Genomic DNA, 27,928 nt, shown 5'->3' on the forward strand with positions numbered 1-27,928 from the left:
CATGAAAACATTATTATTGGACGACCATGGAAACATAAAAACTCATTTGTAAAACAAGAGGACCTCCAGCAAGAAGAATCAAAATCTGAAACTCTAATTTTACATTGGAGTTGGTCTTCTGCTTTGTCTAAGGGGTACTTTGCACGTTGCGACATCGCTAGCATCGGCTAGCGATGCCGAGCGCGATAGTACGCGCCCCCGTCGCACATGCGATATCTTGTGATAGCTGCCGTAGCGAACATCATCGCTATGGCAGCTTCACACGCACTTACTTGTCCTGCGACGTCGCTCTGGCCGGCGACCCGCCTCCTTCCTAAGGGGGCGGGTCGTGCAGCGTCACAGCGACGCCACACAGCAGGCGGCCAATAGAAGCGGAGGGGCAGAGATGAGCGGGACGTAAACATCCCGCCCACCTCCTTCCTTCCACATACCTGGTGGAGGCAGGTAAGGAGATGTTCCTCGCTCCTGTGGCTTCACACACAGCGATGTGTGCTGCCGCAGGAACGAGGAACAACATCGTATCTCGTATTGGTGCGACATTATGAAAATGACCGACACTACACAGATCACCGATTTTCGACGCTTTTGCAATCGTTTATCGGCGCATCTAGGCTTTACATGTTGCGACGTCGTTACTGGCGCCGGATGTGCATCACTTTCGATTTGACCCCGACGATATCGCAGTAGCGATGTCGCAGCGTGCAAAGTACCCCTTATTCTATCTTATATATTTTTTCTCTACTATCTGGTAAGCCAGATAGTTGGTAAAGTCACTTTTTGCCAGGACTCTTCTCATACTCACCTCCCTTTGGTTAAGCCTAAAGAGCAGTTTTTTCACATACTTCATAGCAATGACGTTATTGCTGGTGGCATGATCCCACAAGTTATGGACCTTTGCACAAATGTTCTGCATGAAGGGAAAAAAAAATAACAATGAAAGTGAACATGGAATGTTCTCTTATGTCCGGTGTATGAGAGGGTCACAGCGTCACATTTTCTATGTACAGTAGGATTTTCCGGCACTAAGTGGGTTTATATGCTGAAACAGGAAATCCTGGAGCCGCATGTTCTAGACTCACTCTGTCTGCTATAGTGAAATTTTATTTTTTTTTTTTTTTCAAATGTTTTTATTAAATTTTTTCAATTTTTATAAACATAACAAAGACCTTCATGGTTACAAAAGAAGAACATTCCTCTGACAGAATAAAACATAATAGGGGATATTGTCCCAACTTAAAATTCCAGACTGCTCTTTGGTAAGTCGTTAAAACCTGTGTCAACCCTAGGTATTTCCGAAGTTGCTGATGTGTCCCGATATACCCTTATCTGCTCATCTTCTCCGCTCTCCACAACCCACTACTGGATGATTCTTAATTTACCCAAGTTGTCTTGGATATCATTCAAGAGATACCACTCTGAGTGTGTAAAAGGTGTCATCACATTATTTATCTCTCCCGGGGTAAATTGGCGTTCAATAAAGTTTCTCCATCTCCCAAAAAACTTGCCTGTCAACCTGTCTTTGTCCCTTTCCGCTGCCATTTTTTCTAGTCTCAATAGGTTATGTAATTCGCCAATGACTTCCTTCATGGATGGGCTCTCTCTGTGTATCCAGTGTTTTAAAATACATCGTTTGGCTATCATGGCTATGTCATGTAGTATTGCAAAATTTTTCTGTCCCTGCGCCTCCGAACCCCCTCTTACTCCTTTCTCAAAGGAGTGAAAAATCCACACCATTAACTCTAAATCACTAGAAATTCCCCATGTTGCTCTAACAAATGCCCTAACTTGATTCCAAAACCCCTGAATTTTCTTACATTCCCATAATCCATGTAACATATCTGTTTTCTCTTCTTGACACTTAGGACATCGCATATCTCTTCCTGGTATATTGAATCCCAAGATAGCCCTATGTAAGATTCTAAATTGAGTGTCCCTCCATCTCTCATTAGTAACATGTTTCCGCACTTGTACCCAACCCTTCAATATGGTGCCCACCACTTCTTGTCCTTTCAATTGTTTCCCCCAAGCTGTTAGGGTACGGCTATCTTCCCTAGATATAAGCACCCCCCGAAATATTCGGTAGATATGAGAGACATTGACACTTGCTATATCACCTTCCATAAGTTCATCAATCAAACTTCTGTTCAGTTCCCTTCCAAGCTCACTCAGATCTCCAAGCACCCCAAATTTTAATTGTTCATATTGGATAATATGCGAGCTATTGAGGTCATACTTATCTAGCACTTCTTTGCCTGTCATCCACCTTCTCTCCTCCACATTCATAACGTCTTTCACCCACCTAATGCCCTTCTCTTTCCATCTAATAAACAGCTTGTTTTCTCTTCCCAAGGGGAAGTTTGGAGATGCCCAAGGGTTCAAGTACTTAGACACTTTCCATGAAAGACTCAGCTTCTTTCTCACTGATTTCCAGGTTAACATAGTGTCTCGGAATATGATTGAGCACCTTATGTGCCTTTCCACCTTGGACAATGGAGAGTGTAGAATGGACGTCAAATCCCATGGTGATGCATACTTAGCTTCCATACCGTAGTCTGAGTGCCTACTCGTCCCTCTCATCCAATCCAACACATGCCTCATTATACACACCAGATTATATCCCCGAACATCTGGGAAGCTAAGTCCTCCCTCCTCCGCTGACTTCATCAGTGTACGCAATTTTATTCTGGGTTTCCTTCCCCTCCATACAAAATCCGCATACGCAGAGTTCAGTCTATTCACATCCTTTAGTTTTAGTAATAACGGGATTGTCTGGAATGGATATAGTAGTCTAGGAAAGCTCATCATTTTTATCAGGTGACATCTTGCCAGAAGTGGTAGAGGCAGACCCTTCCATCCCTTGATTTGTGTTATAATTTTCCTTATTAACGGTCCGTAATTTAGCTCGTAGATCGATTCCATCGTTCTCCCTATATGTATTCCCAGGTATTTAATTGAAGTCTGTGCTATAGGGATGCCACAGAAACAACCCTCCCTTGCGTTTCCCCCTGTTGGTCCTTGAGGCCCCCTCAGAAACATGATCTCGCACTTTTTCTTGTTTAGCTTAAATCCCGATATTAGTCCAAATTTCTCAATCAAGGCAAGAGTCTGTGGTAAATCTGCGCTGGGGTCCCCCATATACAGTATAACATCATCAGCAAAAAGCGCTACCTTTATTTCCATTTCCCTTATCTTGATCCCTTTAAAGCTGTTCTGTCCCTGTAAAATTCTTGATAAAGGTTCAATTGCCAGGTTGAATAGGAGGGGAGATAGCGGGCAACCTTGTCTTGTTCCCTTCATCAAAGGGAACACGTCTGATAGAAAGCCCGGAGTGTGTATCCTAGCTCCCGAGTTGGCATATAGTGTTCTGATATAAAGTCTCATTTTGCCTACTAATCCTATGGCCTCCATTACCTTGTCTAACCAGCTCCAGTTTACATTATCGAACGCTTTTTCAGCGTCAAGAGTAACTAGGGCTGGTTTTGCCCCTTTCCCAGTGCACTCTAATCTCACCGCGTCTAACACTAGAATTGTCCTCCGGATGTTAGTGACAGCATTTCTCCCTTTAATAAACCCCACCTGGTGTTCTGTAATGATCCTAGGTAGAATCATGGCCAATCTGTTAGCCATGATCTTGGACATTATTTTTAAATCCTGGTTTATAAGTGATATGGGCCTATAGCTAGAGGGATCATCTAGATCTTTGGTCCCCTTGGGGAGTAATTTGATATATGCTACATTAGAATTTTTGGGAATTTCCCCTCCTTCCAGTAATGCGTTAAATACAGCCGTAAGATCCGGTGAGATCAGATCCTTCATAGCCCTGTAAAATTCGCTATTAAACCCGTCAGGTCCCGGTGCCTTGTTGGTGTTAAGGTCCCCGATTGTTCTCATTACCTCCTCCACTGTAATAGGTGCATTCAAGGCACTCAAGTCTTCCTCATTTAACCTGGGCATGTGTGCTTGTCTCAGCCATTCTGCCTCGTCAGTCATGTCATTATCTCCTGGCCCATATAATTTTCTATAATAATCTCCCAGCAGTTTATTAATTTCCTTAGGGTCCGTGGTCACCCCTCCCCCCTTTGTTTTCAGTTTGGGGATCACTGTCATCTTTCTGCTGCCCCTTGCCAGGTTTGCCAACATTCTCCCCGCCTTGTTGCCAAATCTATGCAACTCAGCTTCTTTGTGCGACCAGAATAATTGTTCCTTCCTTTTGGCCCAATCGTCAAATCCCCTTTTCGCCTCCAACCATCTGTCTTTAGCTGTGGGAGATCTGTTTGCCAGGTACTTAGTGTAAGCTACCCGAACTGCTTCACTCAGGGCATTATAATTTTCATTCGTTTTTCGTTTGATCATGGCCGCATACCCCATCAATCGACCCCTCAGTACCGCCTTTGCCGTTTCCCAATATAACACTGGTGTCCCTTTATGTTCCTTGTTGTCTTCTATGAATTCTCCCCACCACTCTTGCAGTATTTTTTGGAAGTTTTCTTGTCTAAGAAGAAAAGATGGAAATCTCCATATGATATCTGTACCTCTCTTGAATTTTTCTCTAATGCCCAATCTCACTGGACTATGATCTGATATCACCATGGTCTCTATCTCACAGTTTTGTACTCCATTCACTAGGTCTTGAGATATCCAGAACTGGTCAATACGTGACCAACTATCATGTGGGTGTGAAAAGTGCGTATATTCTCTATCATGCGGATGCATTAGTCTCCAGATATCTTTCAATCCTACATCTTCTAATGTTACCTCTCTATTGTCTGACCTCCTGTCCACGTTTCCGACTCCCTCCTCCCTCCTCCTCCTATCCTCCGCTGAGTCTGGAACTGTGTTAAAGTCTCCTCCCACTATTATGTTAGTCCCCCCCTCTGTTAGTAATCTGGCCTTTATGCCTTCATGAAAGGAGTTCTGTTGTGCGTTTGGACCGTAAACATTATAAATGCTAAGTTTGCCCGCTGGACTAATGATTGTTAAGTGTTGCCACCTTCCCTGGTCATCAGCCTCGTGTGTAACTACTTCATGGCTTAGTTGTTTATTTATAAGAATCATGGTACCCGCTTTCCTGCCTTGTGCTTCCGCCCCGTATACGGTGCCCACCCAGTGTTTCTTCATGCGGAAAAAATCCTCCTTCCCCAAGTGCGTTTCCTGTAATAGTGCAATGTCTGTTTTAAGTCTTTTCAGGTGTCTCAATATCATTGCTCGTTTGTTAGGAGATCTCAGACCTTTAACGTTCCACGTAATTATTTGTACCATGGTTACTAATGCATTCTGCTTTTGCTGGTCCCTCTCCTGTGGGCCCTAGCCTCCCGATAGGCGAGACAATCATCACTAAATACCTTGTTAGCCCCCCAAAGTTGACACTTCCCTTCCCCACCTTGTAAGTATAACAAAAGTAACAAAAAACAAGTAACTGTGAAACATATTTTCCCTATCGAGAAATTTTTGGCACTTTTCGCCATGTTAGTGACTTCCACTTTTCCTGACCAAACCATTAAGCTCCCTAGTCCCCCCCCCCCTTAAAGTATACATTTTATCCCCGGACCATCATGAACGAGCCCCGAATGATATGAGGAGATTGAGACAATATGTTAAAACCTCTCAAGAAGAAGAGAAAATTAAAAAAAAAAAAAAAAAAAAAAAAAAAAAAAAAAAAAAAAAAAAGGAAATTCGGGTCCAACTTAGCTCTGAGTCCTGGAAACCATCCTGACGTTCAGATTAGATCCCCTTCAATTGTGTCTGCATGCCGATCTTGGACAAAGGAAAGAGGAGGTAAGGGAAGAGGGGGGAAAGGAGAAAAAAAAAAAAAAAAAAGGAGGGGGGAAGGTGAAGCAGGGAGTAAAAGGAGGAGGCCCAAAAATTGGCACATAGCCTCCCCTTCCACCTCTCACGACCCCTCGCCCCTCTCTCCTTGACAAAAAATACGAAAGGGATCTATTTGATTTCAGTTCTCCTGAATCTTCCCCAAGAGTTAGTCTCTGTGATCCGTGAGAGGAGTAGGTTGTTGTAATCCTGGGCTTGTTCTCCTCTCCTTTCTGCTCTCAACTTGCGTTTGCCCTCCGAGATGTTCCGGATCTTTTCCTGGGCTCATGGAGAATCTTCTTCTGTTGCTCCCTTCTTCACTAGATCCTCTCCCCTGTCCATCTGGCCGGGACTTGTCTGGCTCTGCCATGATAGCATTTTCTGCTTCTTTATAATCTTTGTAGTAAGCAAACGAGCCATTGGGGTTTTTAACTTTTAGTGTAGCAGGGTACATCAGCTGACATTTTATTTTTTTGTTATACAGAAATGTGCAAATTTTGCTAAAATCTTTTCTTCTTCTGGACACTTCAGCCGAGTAATCACCAAAAATCAGCAATCTATTGCCTTGGTAATGTAACGGGCGCTTACGTTCCCTAAAGGCCCTCAGTATTTCCTCCTTGTGCTTGTAATCTAGATATTTAACTATCACCTGTCTAGCCCTCACCGGGTTTTTCTTGTTGAGATTCTGATCCTCTCCCTTGTTCACCTCTTGTTGTCGCAGTGGTCCCACTCTATGAGCCCTTTCTACTCTGAATTTTGCCTTTATGCCTAAGGCCTGAGGTAGCTCCAGCTCACATATATTGTCCAGTTGCCCCAATGAGACCGATTCTGGCAGCCCGACTATACGTAAATTATTTCGTCTCGACCGATTCTCCAAGTCTTCAGCCTTGTCTTTCAGATATTCATTAGACTTCACTAGACTTGCTATTTGTCCTTGCATAGCCAAAATTGTTTCTTCAGAATCAGATATTCTCTGTTCCGTTTCTGCCAATCTAGATGCCTGGACGTTTATCTGATTTTGCATAGCAGCCAATGATGTTTGTATGGCTGTCTCAATGACCACTTTGATCTCTTTTGACAGATGTGATGTCACTTCTACAGCTAATTTCTTATAATCTATATTGAGCTCCTGGTTGTACTTGTTTTGGCCTCCAGGTGGTGCTATTGTCTTATATTTCTTATTTTGCACTGAGCTTTTCCCTCTCTCTGCCAGCAGTAATTTGCATGCTTGAGACATTGGTGTCCCTGGCTGCTTCTTGTTTTCTTTACAGGGGGTACTAGTGTTTCTGGCATGTAGCTTCTGGTGAGGTCTTTCAGGATTAGGTCCCTCATGTTGCTTAATTATTTTCCCTTCTCTTCCTGCTGCTCCACTGTGCAATCTTTGCTTGCTAATTCCTCCTTCCCCTCTCTCTTCCATGTCCATGTCGCCTTCATCTTCCCACTGAGATCCTTCCTCTTCTGTCCCCTGCATCCATCTCTCCCCAGCCCCCTCCTCTTCTGTCTCATAGCTCGCATCTCCTTTATCTCCCCCTCTCCTAATCTGTGTTACCGCGGCTTGCAGCTGGGACTCCGTCCCCTCCTCCACCAGACTCTCCGGCGCCATGTTAATTTCTTCCTCCACACATGGCACTTCAGGATCATTGCTTCTCCGGGACATCTCGCTGCAGCCAGCACTTCTCAGGAGGTACCGCTCCATGCCTGCTGACTTCTAATTCCCCTCCAAAGTCTTTTTGTCTCATCCACGTGTCCGGGTGAGTTATTTTCTGTCGGTTTCTCCGGGGGGTGGCAGGAGCTTCCCCTCTATGCTGTCACCTCAGCCAGGACAGGATCCGGAAGTCGTGAAATTTTATTTTACATTCCAATCCTCATCATTATAAGAGAAATAATATACAATTCGCAAAATGGAACATTTCACAACATATTTTGTACCTAATGCAGTTTGTAGGAGAATATGGTCCTGTATTCTACCAACTGCAAAGTATACCTTCATGACAGACCCAACCTACCTCCGATAGTCGCAGAATTATGCTACACTTCAGTTTTTCATTTCTTTCATTATCATCCAGTTCTGTAACAAAGATGCAATGTTAATAGATTGGTTAATCTGAGATGCCTCCAACCTCCACCAGTGATGATGCAAAAGTTAAAACACAATTTAAATGTATATATGTTCTCTAATGACAATATACTATCATGTTTCTCTTAAAAAAGGCCATCACAGCTCACGGAATCTGCACTTATTATATAAAGCATGCAAGATCAGAATTTTGCATTATGAAACATACAGCATCCATACATTGCATAGTAAAAAAAAACCCACATCAGATACTGATCGGCTCCACACCACTTCCTCTTACCTTTGAGTAGTTTAACAACAAAAGTTTCCGTTAATGTCAACACCCCAGCATCAATGTATTGGAGTAAATTTCCTAAAGGGAGGCAGCGCACTGCTAGAGCCAAGTGCAATGTCTGGAAACCTAAAAAAAAAAAAAAAAAAAAAAAAAATGAAATGTTGCAGTATTACGGAGTCACTCAGTTTTTTTTTTCCTAGTGGGTTTTGGTGATAAAACAAAACGGTTTGTGATCTTCCTCTAATAACTAGAGTGGCTATTGATTCATGAGCCTAAAGGATGCAGATTCTACACACACACACCATGGCGAATGCTTGTGAAGTGTAATCTGGAGCTACATAACTTACCAGGAGGTAACGGCATGCACATTCGGGTTGCAGCGTCTGTAATTCGACACATGACATGAAAAGCGAAATACTCTGAAGAATTTCCATTTCCATTCCTAAATTAAAATTTTAAATATTAAAAAAACTTAGCTGATAGGAAATTACTAAATAGGTTTGTTTACCCAGATATTCAATGATATGGGGCATTTTAAAGAAGCGGGTACTTTTTCGATAATATTGTAGCCATGTATAGCAGTTTATACACAGAAAACATACATACACATCTTCTACCTGCAAACATAAAAAAAACCCAGTAGAAACAAAATGTTCCTGTTGGCACACAATCCAAGGTGCACGTGTCTTAGGAAGGCATCTACAATATACAGTGCCTTGTGAAAGTATTCGGCTCCCTTGAATTTTTCATCCTTTTCCCACATTTCAGGCTACAAACAAAGATAAAAATTTTAATGTTATGGTGAAGAATCAACAAGTGGGACACAATTGTGAAGTTGAACGAAATTTATTGATTATTTTAATCTTTTTTAAAAAATAAATAACTGAAAATTGGGGCGTGCAATATTATTCATCCCCTTTACTTTCAGTACAGCAAACTCACTCCAGAAGTTCATTGAGGATCTCTGAATGATCCAATGTTGTCCGAAATGACTGATGATGATAAATATAAGCCACCTGTGTGTAATTTAGTCTCCGTATAAATGTACCTTCTCTGTGATAGTCTGTGTTCTGTTTAAAGTGCAGAAAGCATCATGAAAACCAAGGAACACAACAGGCAGGTCCGTGATACTGTTATGGAGAAGTTTAGAGCTGGATTTGGTTACAAGAAAATTTCCAAAACTTTAAACATCCCAAGGAGCACTGTGCAAGCAATCATATTGAAATGGAAGGAGTATCATACCACTGCAAATCTACCAAGACCCAGCCGTCCATCCAAACTTTCATCTCAAACAAGAAGACTGATCAGAGATGCAGCCAAGAGGCCCTTGATCACTCTGTATGAACTGCAGAGATCTACAGCTGAGGTGGGAGAGTCTGTCCATAGGATAACAATCAGTCGTACACAAAACAAATCTGGCCTTTATGGAAGAGTAGCAAGGAGAAAACTATTTCTCAAAGATATCCATAAAAAGTGTAGTTTAAAACTTGCCACAAGCCACCTGGGAGACACACCAAACATGTGGAAGAAGGTGCTCTGGTCCGATGAAACCAAAATCGAATTATTTGGGCACAATGCCAAACGATATGTTTGGCGTAAAAGCAACACAGTTCATCACCCTGAACACACCATCCCCACTGTCAAACATGATGGTGGCAGCATCATGGTTTGGGCCTACTTTTCTTCAACAGGGACAGGGAAAAGGGTTAAAATTGATGGGAAGGGGTGGGGGCGTGGCTGACCATGATTGAGTGAGGCTGCAATTTCTTGGAGCTCCTGCTGCACTGTAAGAAAATCCACCGGCATCCTTCCAAACTATGGGTAAATCCACCAGAAAACCCAGAGCCCGTGCCTCCTCACAACCCCCGACCACCAAGGGGGACATAGCTGCACTCCTCACCCGCTCACAACCTCCCCAACGAGAGAACCAGGCCTCCCTGCCAGCAGAGCCATCATCGGAGCCGCCTCGAGGCCTGCAGACCGGCGAATCCTCGCCTCCCAGGTCCAACCACCAGACATCCCGACAACAACAGGGGATAATGAAGCAGCAGACCTCCCCTGATAAAAAGAGCACACCGCAGCGGCCCACAACACCGGAGGTCAGAGGAGACACTGCGGCGCAAGATGGCGGCGCTCCTCGTGGCAGCGGTGCCCTGGACAATCCAATGGTTCCGTCAGCGGAGGTACGAGGGGGATCCCCGGGACGCCAGGTGACACGCAGCCGAACCCAGCACAGGCGCACACACTGCAGAGCATGGAGGAACTGCAGGACGCGGCAGCGCTGAGGAAGGTGAGACAGGGAGAGGGGAGGGAGGGCAGCGGTTCCCCTATCCACAGTGCAGAGGACTGCGGGAGAACACTGGAGGATCTGAGATCAAAACAGGCACGGGGAACCACTCCTATGACCCCACTCAAAGAGAATCAGGTGCCCAAGACCCCCCAGAAGGGAAAGGAAAGTGCTCCTATAATTACAGGGAACTCTCCCAGGCCCAGTGTTCAGTCAAAGGAGATCCAGGCAAAGGAGGGGGTGGGAGGGGGGACACTGCTCCACTCTGACATGTACCCAGCAACAAAGCAACCTGCATTAACCCAGCATATGTCAAACAAAATAATTACTACTGCTGAGATGGCACCACAAGATTCAGAGGTGCAGGAGCTGTGGTGCGACCCCTCTCTTCCACGTCTCGCCGATCCCCCAGCCCGGTGGTCATCGGGATCATCATGGCTCTCAACCCCCCCCAGAGATGGAGGTGAGGATGAGACTGAGACACAAGTAGCTACACCCAGGAGGGAGACGCTCAGAATGACAATGGCTTCAAACCAAAGGAATGTCACTACGACTATGATAGACAGTTCCTCAGCCCCAGACGGCCAGGACACACAATATCCTGAAGATAAGGCGCAATCCAAACATGCAACTATGGGAGAAAACAGACCGGCCACTCTAGCTGACCTGCGTATACTTTTACAGTCAATGCCTACCAAACAAGATATAACTAATCTAACATCTCAGATTGTCTCTGAATGCAAACAAGAATTTGCACAATTCCGTGTTGAGCTAACAGATCTTTCTTCAAAAGTGGACTCTCTAAACCAGTCTCGAGCCGACTCGGCTAAAACTATACAATTACCAACAGAAACGGTCGACCGCCACTCTGCCCAATTACAGAACCTCCAATCTAACCTAGATGATCTGGAAAACAGAAATAGGAGAAATAACTTGCGGATTAGAGGTTTACCAGAATCCATCCCCAACACAGACATTCCTTCCACTCTGACGTCCATTTTTAATGGTCTGTTACGCCGCCCGCCTGGAACCTTCATTGAATTAGATAGGGCCCATAGAGCACTACGGCCTCAAGACCTAAACAACCCTCAACCAAGAGACATAATATGCCGGATCCATTTCTTCCAGCTTAAAGAATCAATTCTGCAAGCAGCGTGTAAAAAACAACCACTCTCCTACCAGGGTCAACCTATCCGAATTATGCCGGACTTGTCCCGATATACTTTGGCCCAGAGAGCGGCCCTCAAACCGCTACTCTCTCTTCTACAAGAAAAAGAGATTCCTTTCAGATGGGGGTTGTTGTGTCCCATGACTGGGAACAACCTGTTTTGTATAATTCTTGCATTGCATATTTTTCCTCCTATCAGGAAATTCCTTTATTGTTACTAGGTAGATTAGACTGTATGAAGTTTGTCCCTATGTACCTCCCTTAGTTGGCTTCTGTATAGAATGCTCCTCCCTTCTCCTTCAGTTTAGTCTAGAGAAACCATTGCTGAAGAGACATGTCTGCAACCCTGTACAGATTATTCCTTTTCACCTGCCTTTACTTTGTACTTAATACAAGACTCTAGAAGAAAACTACAGCGTTTCTCCTTGTCTTCCTACAAGTCATCGTTGGGCTGAGTTAACACTATCTGTGGAAGCCGTAGAGTGAGTAACCATACAGTTATCTAAGGGACTGATAATTAGAGCGGTGGATTCATTGCTACAAGGAAGAAACAGAATAGTGAAAAGGATTAGCTGTGACCGGGATTAGTATACATATATCAGTAAAGAACCTGTTTCCAGGAGTGCTATACTGCATACAATCCAGAGAAAGGATTACCCCAAGGGGCTGATAACAAGCCACAGCATAAAACTTTATAGCAGCTTCTTACAAAGTGCCCTGTAAAGTATTTACCTGTTATCAGAACTGTGTGCAGCTATAAACCAAGAATCCCCCATAAGCTAATTGTAAATTGCAGCCAGAGACTCAGTAAATACATCCTGCAAAACAGACTGCTGGCTGCAGAGATTGCAACATTGTATTGTTTCCCTGACAACCAGTGCAGGCAGCATTCACCCTTCCTGATGGAGTCAAAGAGAACAATTTCCCTACCTGCTTTAAAGCAACAAGAGGAAGACATGGACTCACACTTACATTGCAGTGAAAGATCTAAGCGGTTGACCAAACCAACATGGAAGGTTAAAGAGAACCTAGAAACAGCCAGAAGTGAACTATTTACCCAGACAGCATTATTGTGGCAAAGAGTGCAAAAACAAGTGACTGTTTTATCTGCGCCCAGTGCTCATGAGCTACCATCAGAGGGAGCCCTGGAACAACTGTACTCAGCATACCAGTCCTACAAAGAGATTTGTAAAAAATATTCCTCTACCCTGCTGAGAGCAAATACGTCCGAGTCTGAAAAAGAACTACAGGACTTCCAACAGCTTAATGCTGAACGAGACCGCACCGTGCGCGACATTGTGAGCAAGACTGAAGCAAAAATTGCGCAAATGTCAGGAGCGGCATCTTACAAATCCAGGTCCATTAAGAGCTCAAGGCACTCACTCAAATCAGGCTCATCAAAGTACTCAACCCTCAGCGAGCAGCTCATAAAGGCGCGCGCTGAAGCAGAAACAACAAAAGTACACGCCATCTTCGCCCAGAGGGAAGCAGAGATGAAAACAGAATCTGCACGCAAGGAAGCAGAGATTAAAGCAGAATCTGCACGCAAGGAAGCGGAGATGAAATCAGAATCTGCACGCAAGGAAGCGGAGATGAAAGCAGAATCTGCACGCAAGGAAGCGGAGATGAAAGCAGAATCTGCACGCAAGGAAGCAGAAATTGAAGCCCTTCAGAAGGAATGTGAACATGTGGCGGCCATGGCAAGGCTAAAAGTCTTTGAACAAGCTCTGGGTGGGAGCCAAGAAGGCAGCGCCAGTTTGTGTGATCTCGACACAGAAGACTCACTTAAGCGTACAAGAGATTACGTGCTGAGCCAAGCCGACGAACTGCCAACTACCATCAACATTCCCGTCAGTGCTAACACTTCTCCAGAGCCTCAAGACACTGATCCACCTACAGCTTCCAGCCTTCCAGGTCAGTCCAATGCACCTCAGACTTTTAAGCCTGAACCAGCTTCATATTCCAATGCACAGCCACACTCTGCGCATCAGCAACCTCCGTATGCCCATGTCTACATGCAACCTAACATGCCGGCAAGGCGCTGCACTCCCAACAACTGTGTAGTTCCAGACCCGCATACAACAGAGACTGTACACACCAAACCGGCGGTCACTGGTCTAAACGCCTACGCCACTCCGTACTTTCCCATGTTCCCGAACCACGAAGCTACGAACCACGCAACCAGCATCACGCAGTCAGCAAATGTGCCCCAACTATCGGAAAGATCAGACATGTCCGACTTTGCGAGATACATGATCCGCCGAGAACTCACCAACACCGGTCTCACAAAGTATGACGACCAGCCTGAAAACTACAGAGGGTGGAAGTGTGCCTTCAAAACCGCAACGCGTGACCTCGGCATTACGGCTGCTGAAGAGCTGGACTTGCTAATCAGGTGGCTAGGGCCACGGTCTACTGAGAGAATCAAGAGACTCAGATCCGTCTACATCAGCGACCCAACAACTGGTCTCGCAACCGCATGGGACAGGCTAGAGAAAGGCTTCGGCAGTCCTGAAGCAATTGAAGATGCATTGCTGAAACAACTATACGACCTTCCCAAAATATCTAGCAAGGATGCTTCAAAGTACCAGGAACTCAGCGACCTGCTGTCCGAGCTCCAGCTGGCCAAAACAGACACATACCTACCTGGCCTCAGCTACCTGGACACCGCTCGTGGGGTGAAACCCATAGTCGCCAAGTTACCTTACAACGTGCAGGAAAGGTGGACTACGGTAGGAACAAACTATAAAAAAGAGCACCAAGTCTCCTTCCCTCCATTCTCCTACTTCTGCGAGTTCATCAACGGCATCGCGGAACGTAAGGCAGACCCCAGCTTCACCTGTGGAGAACCAACCGGCTCCACTTCACCAGCTCCCGGATATGAGAGCCCTCATCAAAATGACAGAAAACGTAGGGGCCCAGTATCAGTCAAGAAGACCGACGTTCTACCACCTACACCATCAGCACCAGACAATGGCACTGAAGGCGGGAAGGCGGAAAATCCGAACCGCCAATGTCCTATTCACAAACTGCCACACCCCCTGAAGAAGTGCATTGGCTTCAGGAAGAAACCCCTTCAAGAACGAAAGGAACTCTTGAAAAGGTTTGGGGTATGTTTCAGGTGTTGTGCCTCTACAGAACACCTTGCCAAGGACTGTAATGTTACAATTAAGTGTATGGAGTGTGACAGCACAGATCACGTACAAGCGCTGCACCCATCTCAGCCTGATCCTGCACCTACACCTTCTCCTACCACAAGTCATGGCGGGGAGAGTACAGGCCAAGCTGCGAACCACCTCACAGTATCCTCCTCGTGCACCGCAGTCTGCGGAGAAGATCTCTGGGACAAGTCTTGTGCGAAAATATGCTTAGTAAGGGTATATCCCAAAGGTCACCCAGAAAGGGCCGTGAAGGTGTACAGCATCCTGGACGACCAGAGCAACAAGTCACTTGCCAGGTCTGAACTCTTCGACTTGTTCGGCTTAAAAGGAAATGCCTACCCTTACACACTGGGCACTTGCAGCGGCATCTCAGAAGCTTGCGGAAGAAGAGCCAGTGGTCTCGTGGTAACATCTCTGGAAAATACCGTAGAGATACCTCTACCGACACTCGTCGAGTGCAACCAGATACCGGCTAACCGGGAAGAGATTCCAACGCCAGAGGCAGCTCTTCACCACCCTCACCTGAGAACTATTGCCAGCAAGATCCCACCTCTTGATCATAGTGCAAAAATCCTGATTCTGATTGGAAGGGACATCCTCCGGCTACACAAAGTACGCCAACACATCAACGGGCCACACGATGCGCCATTCGCTCAGCGCTATGACTTAGGCTGGGTGATCATAGGAAACGTCTGCGTAGGCAAAGTGAAGAGTCCCGACGCGATCTCCTCCTACAAGACGCACATCCTCCCAAACGGTCGCGGCACTCACTTTCAACCATGTCCGCATCACTACGGGGTGAAAGAGAGGCTGAGCGACACCAGGTGGCGACAGCAGCCTCCCGACTGCGCGGACGCATATCATCTCTGGGATGACGACTTCGGGTCAACAGCGTTCGAGTCTACAAATGAAGACAACAAGTTGGCACCAACGAGAGAAGACAAGGAATTCATAAAGATTATGGATAAAGAGTTCTCTCAAAATGACTCTAACAGTTGGGTAGCCCCATTACCCTTTCGGTCTCCAAGGCCAAGGTTGCCAAACAACTCCCAGCAAGCAACCGCAAGGTCCTCCTCTCTAAAACGCACTTTGGAAAGACAACCAGAGATGGAGAAATGCTTTGTCGAGATTACGCAAAATATCCTCGACAGAGATCATGCTGAACAGTGGCACCACATTCCCACCGAACAAAATCCAGCTGACCAAGGAATGAGACTCACTGCTACATCCAAACTCGGCGACAACATGTGGCTGACACCTCCAAGTATCTTATACGAGGAGACCTGCGATAACTACGCCGGCAACATGTACGAGCTGGTGGAACCAGAATCCGACAAGGAAATTAGACCGGTCGTCTCCGCTCACTACACTTCAGTGACATCAGAACAGAAGATGAGACCTCATCGCTTCGAGTGCTTCTCAAGTTGGTCATCTGAGGTACGAGCCGTAGCTTGTCTTGTTCACATTGCTCACTGTTTCACCAACTACAAGTCTTCAACGTGCCACGGCTGGCACATGTGTGTGATTCGTCCAGTCACCGAACTCGTGCTACTTTTACCAAAGGAGGACGTTACATGAACTAACTTTGTCGTTGGACACTGCCACGGCGAGGAGCGTACCTTTCCTTACCCCTGCTGTACGGAGACACAACTGTCCGCGTCCAATTGAACCTTGAACTTTTCCTTTGGATTAAAACTTTACCGTTGGATTATTGGGTTGGAGGAAGAGTTGGCATGTTTGCGGCTTCCCCAATCTGAAGATGGGTTTGTTGAACTTGAATTCATGTTTAACATTTTTCTACTTTTTCATTTTTTACGCAAGGACAATGCGTCATCAACAAGCATGGACTTGAATTCAGTGCATTACGTTGCATTTTTTGTGTTGTCTCTTATCTCGTTACAGGTGTCGTGACATCGAGGGACAGGATCGACTCCTTACGTCGTAAAAGGACTTGTGAAATCATATGATTTCAGACGGGGAGTGTTGTGTCCCATGAATGGGAACAACCTGTTTTGTATAATTCTTGCATTGCATATTTTTCCTCCTATCAGGAAATTCCTTTATTGTTACTAGGTAGATTAGACTGTATGAAGTTTGTCCCTATGTACCTCCCTTAGTTGGCTTCTGTATAGAATGCTCCTCCCTTCTCCTTCAGTTTAGTCTAGAGAAACCATTGCTGAAGAGACATGCCTAAAACCCTGTACAGATTATTCCTTTTCACCTGCCTTTACTTTGTACTTAATACAAGACTCTAGAAGAAAACTACAGCGTTTCTCCTTGTCTTCCTACAAGTCATCGTTGGGCTGAGTTAACACTATCTGTGGAAGCCGTAGAGTGAGTAACCATACAGTTATCTAAGGGACTGATAATTAGAGTGGTGGATTCATTGCTACAAGGAAGAAACAGAATAGGGGTTTCCTTTCTCCCTATCGGTTCGGAAGGGCCCCAAACCTACACATTACGAACACCCGGAGACCTTCCGGGCTTTTTGGCCAATCTGGGGCTCCCCCATATACAACTACCTGACTGGGTGGCAGTTACCGAAAACGGAGTGGGCCTGACTGGGAGACCCCCCAGATCCCTGGACCGTCCCCCAGTGGGTCTCCCCCCCCAGAGAGAGGCAAAAGGGAGGAGAAAAAAAGAAGAGGCCCAACCACGGGTCGTAGAATCACGTCTTAAGGACTTAGCCGAAATGAATGCCGACACCACTTCCGTAGAATCGGACTTTGACCCCATTTGCATACCTGCTTAAATTGAATGGAAGGTCTGAAAGAAAAGAGGGAGTAGAGAATAATACTGAGCTTGACGTACGATAGTGGATGACGAGGTGGCTGGGTCTCGGTTGGACACAACAGAGTCTTTACGAGACAGTGGCAATTCTGGGTTGGTCACACACACTCATCTCCCAAGTCTAAGGGTTGAGCTGTGTGTACCTAAAGCTAAAATTCTATGTTGCCCACAAACTATATTTCACCTCATTTAGCCGGTGGATGCTAAGTTATGTTTTGTTATAAATATGATTCACTTACAGTGTTGTGCAGGCTCCTGTGCGGCCTTGTTAGCTGCTTGACCAGACTTCGCCCCACATAGGGTGTGAGCCTCTGTCCTGCCGTGCAAGGTGGTACAAGCTCCTGTTAAACGCTAGTTACATAGTTACATAGTTACTTAGGTTGAAAAAAGACCTAGGTCCATCTAGTTCAACCTTCCTCCACCAGTTCTACATTTAGTCACTAAGTCATTTATAACCAACAATGTTTTGTGTACTGAGGAAATCATCCAGCCCTTTTTTAAAAGCTGTTATAGTATCTGCCATTACTACCTCTTGTGGTAGTGTATTCCACAGTCTGACCGCTCTAACTGTAAAGAACCCTTTCCTATTTAGGTTTCGGAATCGCTTTTCTTCCACTCGCAGTGAGTGCCCCCTGGTCCTTAGTACTGTCTTTGGAAGGAATAAGTCATGTGCCAGTCCTTTATATTGACCACACATGTATTTATACATATAAATGAAATCTCCTCTGAGACGTCTTTTTTCTAAGCTAAACATATCTAACTTTTTCAACCTGTCATCATATGGGAGGCCTTCCATTCCTTGTAATAGTCTAGTTGCCCGCCTTTGAACTGACTAACTTCTGAATGTCCTTTTTAAAATGTGGAGCCCAAAACTGGATCCCGTATTCCAGATGTGGCCTTACAAGTGATTTATAGAGGGGTAACAATACGTTGGGATCACGGGATCTAATCTCTCTTTTTATACACCCTAAAATCTTGTTTGCTTTAGCAGCTGCTGCTTGACATTGAGTGCTGCTGCTCAGCTTATTTGTAATGAGAATACCCAAGTCCTTCTCCTGTTCTGTAGTCCCGAGTTTACTTCCATTTAATGTATACGCAGCTATAGGATTACTCCGTCCTAGGTGCATTACTTTACATTTATCAACATTAAATCTCATTTGCCAAGTATCTGCCCATTCTGACATCTTATCCAGATCTTTTTGTAATATTGTACTATCCAGGTCAGTTTTTAATATCCTACATAGTTTGGTGTCATCGGCAAAGACTGACACTGTACTATCAATCCCATCCACAAGGTCATTAATAAAGAGAGTAAAAAGAATCGGTCCAAGCACAGATCCCTGCGGCACCCCACTGCTGACTATGGCCCATTTAGAGAATGTACCATTTATGACTACTCTTTGTTTCCTATCTTTTAGCCAATTCCTTACCCAGTTGCATATTGTGTCCCCTAGTCCTTGCTTCTGGAGCTTTAGTATAAGGCTATTATGTGGTACAGTATCAAATGCCTTTGCAAAGTCCAAATAAATCACATCAGCTGCATTACCAATATCCAGGTTTGAACTTACCCCCTCATAGAACCCCAACAGGTTGGTTAGACACGACTTATCCTTCATGAATCCATGCTGTTTGTCAGTTATCATATTATTTTCTGCAATATATTTTTGCATGTCATCCCTTAAAATGCCCTCAAAAACTTTGCATACTACTGATGTCAGGCTTACTGGACGGTAGTTGCCTGGATCTACCCTCTTACCTTTCTTAAATATCGGTACCACATCAGCAATCCTCCAATCCTGAGGCACCAACCCTGTTACAAGTGAGTCTAAAAAGATGAGATACAGCGGTCTGTCGATTACGGAGCTCAATTCCCTCAATATTCGTGGATGAATGCCATCTGGCCCTGGGGATTTGTCAATGTTTAATTTACTCAGACGTAGGCGTACTTCATCTTGTGTTAAATTAATTATATCGGGTGGTGGACTTTGATTTTTCACTTGTTGAATGATCCCTGGTACAGTCAGTTCCTTGGTGAATACAGATGAGAAATGCCTATTTAATATCTCAGTCTTTTGTTTGTCCTCTATAACTAACTTGTTATTATATTTTAAGGGGCCGATACTATCCTTTGTTTTCCTTTTGGCATTAATGTATTTATAAAAGATTTTGGGATTTATTTTAATGTCATTGGCGATTTTTGTTTCAGTAGCTAATTTTGCTTGTTTGATTTCTTTTTTACATTTCCTATTGATATCTTTATACTCCTGCAATGCTATTTCTGTATTCTCAGCCTTTAAGATTTTAAATGCCCTTTGTTTTTGTTTTATTATACTCTGTACAGTCTTATTTATCCATAGTGGTTTCTTTTTATTCCGGGACGTTTTATTACCAGAGGGTATACGTTTTTTACAGGACTCTAGTAGTATATCCTTAAACTTACCCCATTTATGTTCGGTATCCCCAGTTACCATGACTTTGTCCCAATCTACACATTTAAGCTCTTCCCTTAATTTGTTGAAATCAGCTTTCCTAAAATTCCAGGTTTTAGCATTCCCCCTTTGAAATGTTCTATTGAATATTATGTTGAAGCTTACCATATTATGATCGCTGGTGCCCAAGTGCTCCCGGACCTGTAGATCTGAAATTGTATCCGGTCTATTTGACAGGACCAGATCTAGCAAATTATCTCCCCTGGTCGGTTCACCTACCATCTGAGAGAGGAAATGGTCTTGAATGGTAGATAAGAACTTACAGCTTTTAGCAGAACCAGAAGATTCTATGTCCCACTGAATGTCTGGATAGTTGAAATCCCCCATAATAAGAACCCGATTATTATTATTAGCTGCCTTTTCAATTTGTTCCAGCATTTCACCCTCTATTTGTTCAGGTATGTTAGGAGGCTTATAGCAAACTCCAATTAGCATTTTTCCATTATTCCCCTCCCCATGTACATTTACCCATACTGACTCTACATTGTTGCTGTTCCCCTCAATGTCATCATACAACACAGGTTTTAGGTTAGATTTGATAAATATACACACCCCACCACCTTTTTGGCCTTTCCTGTCCTTCCTAAATGTACTATAACCCTGTATGTTTGTCACCCAGTCATGGCTTTCATCCAGCCAGGTTTCCGTAATGCCCACCACATCATAATCCATGGTTGACATAAGAGTCTCCAATTCATTCATTTTGTTTGCAAGACTTCTTGCATTTGCCAGTAGACATTTAATCCTATTAACACCTTTATTACTCCTAGCCTCCCTACGTTCCTTGCATGTCCCATCCCCCCCTAATCCTTCATTGACCCCTACCGTCTCCCTGTCTCTATCTGCTCTATCCCCTTATTTGCTCCACTACCCTCCCTCCCCCCCGATCCTAGTTTAAAAGCTCCTCCATCCGTCTGACCATTTTCTCCCCCAGCACAGCTGCACCTTCCCCATTGAGGTGCAGCCCGTCCCTACCGTAGAGCCTGTAGCCGACTGAGAAGTCGGCCCAGTTCTCCATGAACCCGAACCCTTCCTTCCTGCACCAATTTCTAAGCCACATATTTATCTCCCTAAGCTCCCGCTGTCTTTCTAGTGACGCTCGTGGCACCGGTAGTATTTCTGAAAACACCACCTTGGAGGTCCTGGACTTCAGCTTCTCTCCTAGTTCCCTGTAATCATTTTTAAGGACCTTCCACCTGCCTCTAACTTTGTCATTAGTACCAATGTGCACCATGACCGCTGGGTTTTCCCCAGCCCCACCCAGCAATCTGTCTATCCGATCCACAATATGCCGAACCCGAGCACCCGGCAGACAACACACTGTTCGGCATTCACGGTCTCGGCGACAGATGACCCTGTCTGTCCGCCTAATTATAGAGTCCCCTACCACCAACATCTGTCTGGGCTTTGCTGCACTCCTATTTCCCTTCTTCCTACAGCAGTTGTTTTCCTGGTTGCTAGGAGCAACATCCTGCTGTAGTGACCCTAGTCCAGGCCCTTCATTCCTAATATCAGCCAACAGGCATATTTACTAGGTTGTGCCAGGTCTGGACTAGGCTCCCTGACACTTTTCCCCCTACCTCTTCTTCTAACTGTTACCCAGCTACCTACCTCTGGGTCCTGATCTTCCCCACTTCCACCCTCCTCCATATCACTGGCCCCAGCCAGAGAAAGCTCAGTGAGCTCTAAACTCCTCTCCAGGTTTGCAATGCCCCTTAGTGTTGCAAGCTGCTTATTTAGATCAGTTACCTTGGCTTCCAAACACGCAACATGCTTGCATCGAGTGCAGACATAGTCACCCTCGAACGGCTGCTCAAGGCATGCATACATCTGACAAGTATCTTTCTAGTTTTTTTTGCACAGAGGCTATACCTCTGATTCTAAACGTACTGTTTCTTGATTAACGCTACATACTTTAAATCTTTCTATCTTTGTTTCCCCTCACGGCATTGCACGAACCACTCCAGTTACCATATCCTAAACTCCTCCCAGTCTGAATGACAGAATTAAGAATAGCCTCTTTCAACGCCAAAGGCTTGAACACTCCGGAGAAACGGGCGCAAATCCTACAACACTTCCATCGGCAGAAGGTACAGATAATTTGTTTTCAAAAAAAACATTTTAAAGAAAATCATGCCCCCAACATCAAACATAAACACTATACTAGTTGGCACTTTGCCAATAATCCTAGTAACAAATCTAAACGGGTGGCCATTGCTATCTACAAATCCCTACCCCACCAAATTGTCAGCTGTACGAAGGATAGAGAGGCCAGATATATTATTCTATCTTTGACAATCGAAGGCCAAGCAATAACCTTACTAAATGTATATGCCCCTAACCAAGACCAGGCCACTTTTATATCAAACTTGGTGGACATCTCATCCCCTTTGATACAGGGCACAATGATTCTGTGTACAGACCTCAACCTTACCCTGGATCCGGTTCTAGACAATTCAAAGAAAAAAATCACACATTTCATATAGAGCCATTAAACACATTAAAAAAGGCCCTCTTCGGGTTGCAATTACAGGATGTCTGGAGACTACAGCACCCCACGGTCAGAGATTACACCTTTTATTCCACGCCGCACGACTCATATAGTCGGATTGACTATATAATGGTCCAACATGCTGCTCTCCCATGGGTGTGCTCTACATCCATCGGTAACATTTTGTGGTCTGACCATGCCCCAGTTTACTGTTCATTACAGATTCCTTCCCTTTCCAAAATGACACGCCCTTGGCGCCTAAATGAAAGTCTACTCTCTGACCCTGTGTGTTTGTCAGATATCCATGACTCCATAAAACACTTCCTTTCTGATCACTCATCCGACACGACTGCCCCTATCTTTAAATGGGAGGCCCTCAAATGTGTTCTGAGGGGGGTCCTTATTAAACATGGCTCACGACTAAAAAAGGCCAAAGCCCAAGTCCTTAGTTCCGCACTTCAAACCGTTACCAATCTGGAGCTAGCCCATAAAAATGCGCTCTCGACGGAAACGCTGAGAGATTTACTTAAAGCTAGATTGGAAGTTAAAAAATTACTAGATGAGTCTTACAAGCGTTACCTCCAAGTAGGACGTAGTCGTTTCTATGAATTTGGTAACAAACCCGGTAGGATGTTGGCCAGAGCCCTGCGCTCACAATGCCTCCAGAGTTTCATTTCCAGTATCAAAGGGCCCAATGATGTCATGGTCCATACAACAGCGGAGATATCGAATTCTTTCCGATCATATTACTCAAAATTATACAACCTACCCACCCCGGAGGGAACAACACACAACATCACATCCCCTTTTAGCTCTTTGAGACCAGAGTTGATAACCGAACTAGAAACCCCTTTTGAACACTCAGAACTGCTGGAGGTAATAAAACATTTACCTGGCAACAAAAGTCCAGGCCCAGACGGATTTACAGGGAAATTCTACAAAACATTAGCGGACCTTCTATTCCCATTGATGCGGATAGCATTCAATTCCATCTCTGACTCCTCCCCATTCCCCCCCCAATCCACAGCTGCGAATGTCACCGTGCTCCCTAAATCGGGGAAAGACCCACATGTTTGTGGGAGCTACCGCCCAATTTCTCTATTGAATATCGATTTAAAAATCTTTGCAAAGCTGATAGCAAACAGGCTAAACCCATTGCTTCCCTCTCTGATCCACCCTGACCAGGTGGGCTTTGTTCCGGGCAGGGAGGCGCGGGACAATACCCTGAAATCTATAGACATTATACATCACGCAAAGACCCATAAAATTCCAATGATGATCCTATCCCTTGATGCAGAGAAGGCCTTCGATAGAATCTCATGGTCATCTCTATCTCAAACTCTCGCACATGTCGGTATCGGCCCCACACTCCTTGCTAAAATTCTCTCATTGTACAAATCCCCAGAAGCTACTCTAAAAATTAATGGTTCACTGTCAGACCCGTTCACCATCCACAATGGTACGCGGCAAGGCTGCCTACTCTCCCCGTTACTATACATACTAATTATGGAACATCTCCTAGCAGCCATCCGTAATAATCCAGAAATTCGGGGAATTAAAGTAGCCGGAAAGGAATACAAATGTTCTGCATTCGCGGACGATTTATTAATCTACATAACCAACCCATCGACCTCTCTGCCTAACTTGTTAGACCTCCTGGAGAGATTTGGTGGCTGGTCCAACTTCAAGATCAATATGGACAAATCCGAGGCCCTTAATGTATCCCTCTCTAGTGAGTTGGTAAACAACCTAAAGACACATTACCCATTCAAGTGGCCACCAGACAATGTCATTACTTACTTAGGCATTCGTCTACCCTCGGATCTCTCCAGATTGTTCTCTCTGAACTTTCAGCCATTCCTTTCAAGACTGGAGAATAACTTAGCCACATGGGAACGAACATGTTTCTCATGGTTTGGGCGCATCAATATATTGAAAATGACAATTCTTCCCAGGCTATTGTACCTTTTGCACACAATCCCTTCCTACATTCCTGCTGCGTTCTGGGTCGGACTACAACGCCAATTTAGGTGCTTTGTATGGGCCTCTAAACATCCGAGAATCCGCTGGGAAACCCTAATCCGCCCAAAAGAGGCGGGCGGGGCAGGCCTGCCGGATTGTCGTCGTTATTACTTAGCTGTCGCACACGCCCGTGTACTGGACTTAATCCATAACCATGCGTCGAAATTATGGGTTCGCATGGCGACGGATATGTGTCCGACCCCGGTTGGAGCCCTGCCGTGGCTGCGCCCATCCCCTCCCCTAAATAGCCCAGACATATCCTACACAACAGATAACACTCTGAAAACCCTGAGTGGCCCCTATATGAAAAAAGAGTTGCTGGATGGAAACGGCCCTATGTTCCCCATTTCAGGAAACCCGAAGTTTGGCCCGGGATGTACCGCTTCGACGTTTTTGGGCTGCCCCAAAACCCGTCCTCTACGACTATGCCACGTTGCTCCTAACGGGGTACTGTTACCAATCAACACGATCCTAGGTGACATTCCTCCCAATCCACGCCACGAATTTGAATACAATCAAGCTCCAACACTTTTTTGCGTCAATCCCTGAGAAAGGAACACTAATACGCCCCTTGTCAACATTTGAATCTCTCTGCCTTCCAAATCTATTATTCCACACACGACCTCGGTCATCTACAAAGTGCTCTTTGAAAAAGACCTCCTCTCTCTGCCCCCATTTTGTAAAGCTTGGGAATCAGAATTACAGAAAACCTTCACGAAAACCCAATGGGATAAATGTTTTTCCCTCTCACATAAATCAGTTATAGCATCTAAAATCACAAGAGACAAGTTATAAGATCATATCAAGGTGGTATAGGGTTCCAATCACATTAAATAAATAGTTTCCAGGGGTTCCGGATATATGCTGGCGTTGCGGAGCAGAGGTGGGAACAATGTCACACATATGGTGGTCGTGCCCGACCCTGAGCGCCTTTTGGAAAGGAGTTCTCAAGACTATTTTGGAAGTAACGGGAGTCTTAGTTCCGCCATCCCCAGAAGCAATCCTGCTATACATGTTCCCCATGTCCAAATCCAAGTATAAAAAATCATTGCTCAAACACCTAATAGAGGCTGCGAAAACAGTAATCCCCAGACACTGGAGGTCGCTGGATCCCCCGTCCTTGGAGGAGTGGTTTGCGGAGGTGGCTGCAATTTACCGTATGGAGTCGCTGATCGCGTGCTCCCAACAAGAAAGAGACATAGTTTCCAAGACTTGGTTTCACTGGGAGGCGTTCTTATCCTCTTCTCTATATTGGCAAATCCTGACAAAGTGCAATGCTCCGTGTTTCTTCTTCTTCTCCTCATTTCCTCTTACTTTATAGTTTACTCCTCTTCTTTCCCTACTTCAAATGTTCTTCTTTTTTTGTTTTAGGATTAAGAGTTCTCCATGTTGGGAGACCAAAATTGGTAACTTACCTGTATACATGCCTGAATATACAAGATATTTCTTATTATTTATATCTCTCCCTGATTTGGGGATTTGCTATTACTGACAATTCAGGTGATACACCTTGTCAGAATGTTAACAGTGTACTGAATCAAATTCCTACCAAAGTGATATACTGATTCTCATTGCGTAAGTGACTAATCAAATCTCTTCAGTGTTTTTCTTTCTGTATTTTAATAATTTGAAAATCAATAAAAATCTATTAAATATAAAATTGATGGGAAGATGGATGGAGCCAAATACAGGACCATTCTTGAAGAAGACCTGTTGAAGTCTGCAAAAGACCTGAGACTGGGATGGAGATTTGTCTTCCAACAATACAATGATCACAAACGAAGCAAATTCTACAATGGAATGGTTCACAAATAAACGTATCCAGGTGTTAGAATGGCGAAGTCAAAGTCCAGACCTGAATCCAATTGAGAATCTGTGGAAAGAGCTGAAAACTGCTGTTCACAAACGCTCTCCATCCAACCTCACTCAGCTCAAGCTATTTGCAAAGGAAGAATTGGCAAGAATTTCAGTCTCTCGATGTGCAAAACAGAGAGACATACCCCAAGCGACTTGCAGCTGTAATCTCAGCAAAAGGTGGCACTACAAAGTATTAACTTAAAAGGGGACGAGTAGTATTGCATGCCCCAATTTTCAGTTTTTTATTTTTAAAAAAGTTTAAAATAAGCAATAAATTTCGTTCAACTTCACAATTGTGTCCCACTTGTTGATTCTTCACCATAACCTGAACATTTTTATTTTTGAAGCCTGAAATGTGGGAAAAGGTTGAAAAATTCAAGGGAGCTGAATACTTTCGCAAGGCACTGTAACTTGAACAAAGGACCGGCACGCCACATCTTTTTGGAATTTTTGTGGAATAAATTCTAAAAAATTCCAGAAGATTTGGAGTGCTGGTCCTTTGTTCAAGTTAAAAATAAAATGGAGAGAAAACAATACCTCACTATCAAAATTAGAATGTAACATAAAATCAATAAGGAGATACGTAATTGAAGACAAAAATAATGGGTAAACCATGTTCCAAACAATATTTGAAAAGAAAGATTACATGGCCCTAAACCCACATTAAATTATGACATCTGTGAGATATATATTTAACCTCATTAAAATAGATGAGGAAGGTTTATAAAAAAAAAAAAAAAAAAAAAAAAAAAAAAAAAAGGCTCCGCAGGACAAACGGACATATATTCGAGCAGGAGAGGGTAAGAAATATAACTGCATTACAAGCTAGTTCAATGGTTAAGTTTCTGCATAGTACTAAATACCGTAAAGTATGCATACAATATATGGTATATAATATTGATCAACTAAACATCATACATTGCAGATGAAATTATATTTATAGAAAGTGTACACAGGGCATTTAAAGTCAGAAACAAGTAATAGGATGTAAAAATAAAAGAAAAGATATCATAACAATACACCATTGAGGATTATCATATACAGTGGAACCTTTCTTAACGAGAACAATCCGTTCTGGGACTGTGCTTGTTAATCAAGTTACTCGTTCTGCAGAGCAAGATTTCCCATAGGAAATCATTGCAATGCTGACAATTCGTTCCACAACTTGTTAAATGTCCCATCCTGGTCCCCTATTCTATCATTCCACACATGCACAAACTCACACAAACACATACAAACACACAAGCACGAACGCACACGCACATGTGCTCACCTTATCTTCCGTTCCATCGCCGGTCTCCTGGGACTTGCTGTTCTCCGGTGCGGGCCGTGTATTGGGTTACCATAACCACGAGGGAGGAACTTCCTGCCAGAGCGCTGACGTCAAAGGCAGAGCCGCTTGCCTCTGATTGGCCAGCGCACTGCCTCAGGAACCAGGAAGTTCCTGCTTTGTCGCTATGGATGCCGATACACAGCCTGAAGTGGAGCGGAGCGGCGAACTACAGGA

At 44.5% G+C, this 27,928-nt stretch overlaps 1 protein-coding gene across 1 annotated transcript in view; it reads right to left on the reverse strand.

Moving 5' to 3' along the window:
- The window catches only part of GSAP (gamma-secretase activating protein), a 48,505-nt gene that overhangs the window by 7,430 nt on the left and 13,147 nt on the right, over positions 1–27,928 (reverse strand). The window contains exons 5-8 of the mRNA XM_075343485.1: positions 8,504–8,598; positions 8,163–8,282; positions 7,812–7,873; positions 803–907 (exon numbers count right to left, since the gene is read on the reverse strand). Of these exons, the coding sequence (XP_075199600.1) occupies positions 803–907; positions 7,812–7,873; positions 8,163–8,282; positions 8,504–8,598 (382 nt within the window). The remainder of the gene's footprint in view (positions 1–802; positions 908–7,811; positions 7,874–8,162; positions 8,283–8,503; positions 8,599–27,928) is intronic.

This window comes from Anomaloglossus baeobatrachus, chromosome 4 (genome assembly GCF_048569485.1).
Source record: "Anomaloglossus baeobatrachus isolate aAnoBae1 chromosome 4, aAnoBae1.hap1, whole genome shotgun sequence".
Lineage (NCBI taxonomy): Eukaryota > Metazoa > Chordata > Amphibia > Anura > Aromobatidae > Anomaloglossus > Anomaloglossus baeobatrachus.